We start from the raw sequence: 6,040 nt of genomic DNA, 5'->3' as shown, positions 1-6,040 counted from the left end.
GGTGAAGAGCATAGCCCAGCAGCTTGGAGAGTTGTGTCTGGCTGGTAAGCCTGTTGTGGTGGCAGGTGAGGGGGAAGAAAAGGGCATAGTGGGGGCAGATCAGGGCCCCTGTGGTGAGGGGGGGAGTGGGGCAGGGGTAGGCGCTGCACAGCCGAGGCGGGGTGGGACGCAAAATGGAGCTGCAGCTATTCCAGGGGGCCTCAAGGAGGGTGAGTGGCTCCTGCCGCTGCATGAACCCTGGGAGGGCATGGGGGGCATGTGTCCCTCCGGATCTGTGCAGGGTGAGATAGGCTGCCTCTGTGGGCTGGAGTTGGGGTTGTGGCAGGCTCTTCCTGGTGGGGGGCGGCTACAGCGAATTTTGGGGTGGCTGCAACCCCCTGTAGCTCCCCTCCCAGTGCCACCTCTGCTTGCCCTTAGCACATCTCAGATCAGCCTGTGCCGGGAAGAGCCTGGCACAGTCCTGGCCCCAGCCTGCAGTGGTAGCCTGCTCTGCCTTGCCTAGATCGGGGGTCACCTCCCCATTCCTTCCCAGAATGCGGCCCCACCCCACCCCGGCTGGGCAGCGCCTACCCCAGCCCCACTCCCTCCCTCACTGCAGGGGCCTTGATCTTCACCCTCCATATCCCTTCCGTACCCACTCCCCTTCCACCACAACAGACTTATGAGTTGGACACAAATCTCCATGCTGCTGGGCTCTGTATCGGAAATCGGATCAGGATCAGCCAATATGCCTCCTTAAAAATCAGCTATTCATATTGTCCCCCAAAATCTCTGTCAGTGCACCTCTATTAATTATGTTTAATTCTGTCATAGTAATCTGTTAGGATAGTATAGTTAGAGGCTGTACAAATTGGTTGTGAATAGTGTTAATCACATGCTGCTTCAATTTACCAATATTATTCGTATTTCATGGTGTTCTACTACCTTGATTTACTTCAACTTTTGTTTTTGTTTTACCTTCTTTCCCATCTTCACTGCAGACTTTCCAATAACCAATCATCAGACATTTAGTGTTCTACTAGTACCCACCCGTCAATTTCTTTCTCTCTCTCTCTCCTTCTTCCCTTTCATCTGAATGTTTACACTTGCAGCTTGTAATTTTAATTACTAGACAGGAGACTTAAAACTGAGCATTGTCCCACCTTTTTGTGTAAAGTTTGGTTTCTTCTAGATACTAGCAAAGGGAAAGTTGCTGAGATTCCTTAAGAAGCTCATGTCTTTCATGTGAGCTTATGCCTACTAGATACCTGAAACTTAAAGCCACTCACCCTGTGTGGCTGCCAGAAGAGAAGAGCAGCACTCTCTCTCTGTTCTTATTTCCTTGTACTCCCTGTAGCTCCTAGGGTGAGAGTTCTTTGCCATGTCTTATCTTCCCTGACCTTCTGCTGATGTGTTGTGGATGGAGAGAGTGTCAGCTTGTCCGCTCTGCCTTCATCTTTCTGTATGACATTAGGAAAAAGTAGCATAAGTATATTCCTTTCTCCAGATGCCATTTTTTAGAATCATGTTTAATAGGATCTTTCTCCCTCCATAGCTTTCCCAGGTTAGTGTGGAATGAAAGTGACCTGATGATTTGCTTGTACCCATGAAGATCTGCAAAATGCCAAATGGCAACTCAAGCTTCTGGTCAGTTTTCACAGAGTTGCTGAGCTGTCTTGCACCCTTCAGTAGATGGCATTATGTTGCTTTAACCTTGGTTTGATCTTGGAATGCCTTTTTCACAATTTATTAAAGTTAAAAAATCTGAATTTTTATATTTATATTGGCTGATAGCACATTCTTAGGAAAGTTTCCTATTCACTCTGACCAGTGTTTTTTTATTTTTTTATTTTTCTGGCTTTGGGTATGGAATTGAGTAATTTTTTTCTGAACAATCCATCTGAGGAGAAATGTTGATTGAATTAACACACAAAACTCATGCAGCTCTTCTTCTCAATTCCTTCCTTCCTTCCTCCCTCATTTTTTGCTCTCTTTTTTTTTTTATCCCTTGCATCTTCTTTAATGTGTGCATTTCTTCTCCTTTCACCATTTTCATTTACTTTTATCCATCCTTTCTGCAGCAGTAATTTGAGTAACTTGAGAGTTCTTCCTTTATTTCTTCTCTTTTTTCAGCAAATTCTCACATTCATTTCCTGTCTAAGGAGCGGTGTGTACATTTCACTTCACAGCTGCTCTTTCTTTCGTCCAAATTTGTTTATAATGACATGAGAATTTTCCTGCAGCCTCATTGGCTCAAGAAATAAAGAACCAAACTCCATCATATGCCAGTAAATAGTCAGTAGAGCAGTGACATATCTCTTTGCTCTTATTTGTTTGCTATCCTTTTTCCTTCTATTTCACTATGAGTGTGCCTGATCCTGATACTTCACCATCAGTGCTTAATTACATGGTTTACACTTTTTAGTAGAATTTCTGCAAATCTTCTTTTCACTGTAGTATTGTTGGGAGGACAGGAGAAAGAATTGTTCTTCTCTACTGCCTTTCTCCGTTCTTTTTCTCCCCCTCTTTTCCTCCTGCCACTATTTCCTGCACCCAGAGCAAGTGAGGATCATGTTTGTGGCTCTCCTGCTATACATAGTAGGCCATCGATCTCAACACAAGCAGATTAAAATTCCATTTCATTGCTGCTTCTGTTTGACTGCTGGAGAAGTGCTGTGTGTAGTAGTAGTGGAAATATGCCATTTTCCTGTAATGGAAATTGGAAAGAAATAGTGTGGAGTAATATCAGAATCCTGTACTAAACTTGTTTATTTTAATACAAATGAAATAGTGTCATCTTGAATTGTCTTGGTGTAGTGAGGTTAACACATTTCAGTACTTGTTTATCTATATTTGCTTTGGTATTAAAAGAAATTTTATAATGAAATGACAAATCCTTGATTAACTGCAGGTTTGGCTCCCAAGCAGTTGGTGCGTGCTTTATTCACAAATCAAACATCTGAGACTAATGAGAACAGGTATGGTACCTTTTTATTTCTCAGGGATGTAGTTCTTGCTAAATGAAGTTGCCTTGAAGACTAATTATTTTTGTCTATTTTCCCTTGGTCCTCTTAAACATCTTTCTGAAATCAGTATATTGCCCTTTTTGTAAGGGAGAATGTAATCCAGTTTGAAAACATTTGTTGAATGGAAGAAAACATTTTTATCGAAGCAGAAGTTAATTCTTAACAGATAAGATGGCTTCAGCTTCTGAACCCTTAATTTTGAAGAGGTAGCGAGCAGATCAGGAAGAAATTTCTAATATGCTTTGTCATATACAAACCTTACTGGAAAATGGGTAATTTAAATGCAGTTTAAGGTTAATGAAGAGTCATTTAGTTCAATAATTGAAAGTAGTAGTTGGTACAGATTTTTTGGAACGACAGTTAATTTTCAAAGTTGATAATGACCTGTTGACCGAGCCACATTGGCTTTAGCATGACACCAATTACCTGAGAAGATCAGAAACTGAGTCTGCCTTTTATGTTAATTGTGAATATCAGAGTTGTTGTACCAGTTCTGGCTGATTTATCCTGCTCTTCTTATTAAGTAGATAACACATTGCAGTCAATTGATCCTCCCAGTTTAAAATTCTGGGTTAACAGAATGCTGACATGATAATCAGGGATCCAAGTGTCATTAGACATGCTCACAGCCAAAACCAAATAAAACCAGAACCAAATAATAAGCAATACTTCACTTCCAAATCATATAAGCACTTTGAGCACTCAAGTGTTGTAGATGTTAACGTTGAGGGAAGAGTTCTTACTTCAAGAATAACGCTACATTCAAAGTAGCTATGAAAAGAAGAAAAGAGAAGTTTGGAAACTTGTGGCAGATATAGGGATTTCCAACTGAATAATTTTAACTTGCAAAAATAAAATCCTAACATTTAATCTTAAAACTGATTTTACTTTTTTTTTGTTTGGTTTGACAGTTTTATAAAATATTTCCTTTTTAAATTACAAGTGTATAATCTTATCCTTAACTTCACTTTGCTGTTGTTTAAATTATTTGTCCTTATTCTTTTTTTACCAAATGTTCTAGATGTTGTACCTGTTTTATGTTATAGTGAAGTAATTTGTGTTGAAGTTACAGAGAACTCAATACATTGCCCATTGGGGTAATATAACTCTACCCTATGTCCAGTAAAAAAAGATACAGAAACAAAAATCAAGCCTTTGAAATATTTTCAGTAATGAACGTATATCAAAGGAAATTAGTAATCAAGTGAAAGGCATATATTTGCTGTCTTATGTCTGGCAAGAAAAGTACTCTTTTAAAATAACCTTCTCAGCAAAAATTCATCTACTACAGTGACCACAACATGTCAGACTTCTGTTAAAAGACATCATATTGCTCTTCCCCTGATTCTCACTTGTCAAAAAATTAGTGTTAGTAATTGTCCTATGGATGTTTCTCCCTATGATTTTCAGGGATCCCCATGAATCTTTATGCTAAATCTAGAGAAGTACTAGCCTGTGGCAGTCCTCTTGGAGACATTCTCCACCTTTTCTTTCTATTGTCCAAGTGCTGCCACCATGAGGCAAGAGCGTTTTTCTGAGGCTTCCTTCAGTTGGGAAGAGTGGAGTCATATTAATTACTGGGATGTGGGGGTGGGTTCAGAACAGAATGCCTAGCTAGGAGGGAAGAAACTGCTGATTTGGGCAAAAGGCGATCCCTACTGGATACCAGTGTGAGGAAGTCCTGGGAAGTGTTAATTTTTTCTCCATTTTCCCACACCTCCCTCTAGTAACACACCTGAAAAGAAAACAGGAGCAAGAAGAGATGTGGCCATTAGGGCTGTGCAAAGCTTTGGTAGCTGATTTAATTTGGAGGAGATTCAGCCCGATTTGGGAACCGAATCTCCGAATCCAAATCGAATCGGGAGACCAATTAAAAGTTCTGAATAGATTCAAAGCATCCAAATCGATTTGGAAAAAGCTTTGGAAAAGATTCGGACGATTTTGGAAATTTGTTCATAGACTAAACAGGCAGCTGACAGCTGCTTCCAGCTGGTAAGTCTGTTAGGGTTGGGGGAGGGAAGGGTCATAGGGGAGGGAGAGATTGGGGTTGGGGCTGGGACAAGCTGCCCAGCCAAGGTGGGGGGCACATTACTCAGGGAGCGGGGCAGTGGGGGTGCGGGATGCAGACATGGCAGCGCTGGGAGTGGGGGCTCTGCCCTGCTATCACTTGCTCAGCTGGGGCAGGGGGAATGGGATGCGGGCACAGCTTGCTCCAGGTGGAAGGGTGCAAGCAGCAACCGGAGATAGCCCTTGTTCCCAGTGCTGCAGTGCCCTCATCCTGCACCCTTTGCGCCTGCTGGCAGGTGATAGCAGGACAAAGCCTCCGCTTCTAGCTCTGATGTGGGCGTGGCAGCACTGGGAGCAGGGGCTATGCGCTGCTGCTGCCCAGAGCAAGCCATGCCTGCATTGCACGCCCCCCCTTCTCCCACATGTGCCAGCTAGGCAAGCGGTAGCCAGGCAAAGCCCCCACAGCTCTCCCCGCTGGGGCAGAGGCAGGCACAGCCAGAAGAGCCATGGGAGAAGCCCCCATGGCTGCCCTGCCTGGCCCCACCCCTTCCCTGCTGAGCTGCGCTGCACCTGCATCACGGAGCATCTGTCATGCGGGTGCCAGATTGGGGGTGGCGAGATCCCTGCTGCCCCCCACTGCCCTGAATGCAGTGCAGGGCAGTGGGGATCGCCCCCCTCCCCTCCTTGTGGCACCCACATAGCAGCTGCCCCGTGGCATGGGTGCACTGTGGCTCGGCAGGGTGTTGTGCACTTTCTGGGAACTGGGGTAGCCAGAACCCAGCAGCACTCAGTCCCAGCTCCCAGATGGCACGCAACACCTTGCCAAGCCATGCTGCACCTGTGCCATGGGGCAAGTCCCGTGTGGGTGCCAGGTGGGGGGAGCAATCCCCAGTGCGCTCTGCCATGAGCACCCAGAGGCCCCAGTCACCGCTGCTGCAAGCGTGTTTGTTTTTTTTTTTTAGTGCTGGGACTAGGCTGGGGCCGGGCAGGGGATGGGGCCAGGCAGGGCAGTCATGGAGGCTTCTCCC

At 44.6% G+C, this 6,040-nt stretch overlaps 1 protein-coding gene across 2 annotated transcripts in view; it reads left to right on the top strand.

The window, feature by feature from the left end:
* Positions 1 to 6,040, top strand: part of ESCO1 (establishment of sister chromatid cohesion N-acetyltransferase 1) — a 57,664-nt gene that overhangs the window by 8,949 nt on the left and 42,675 nt on the right. For both annotated transcript variants that reach the window (XM_019526091.1, XM_019526099.1), the window contains exon 4: positions 2,891 to 2,957. In XM_019526091.1, coding sequence (XP_019381636.1) covers positions 2,891 to 2,957 — 67 coding nt within the window. The remainder of the gene's footprint in view (positions 1 to 2,890; positions 2,958 to 6,040) is intronic.

This window comes from Gavialis gangeticus, unplaced genomic scaffold (genome assembly GCF_001723915.1).
Source record: "Gavialis gangeticus isolate Ggan-Ray unplaced genomic scaffold, GavGan_comp1, whole genome shotgun sequence".
In the NCBI taxonomy this organism is placed as follows: Eukaryota; Metazoa; Chordata; order Crocodylia; family Gavialidae; genus Gavialis; species Gavialis gangeticus.
Note: the sequence above shows the minus strand (reverse complement) of the source record. Positions and strands in the feature narration are given on the sequence as shown.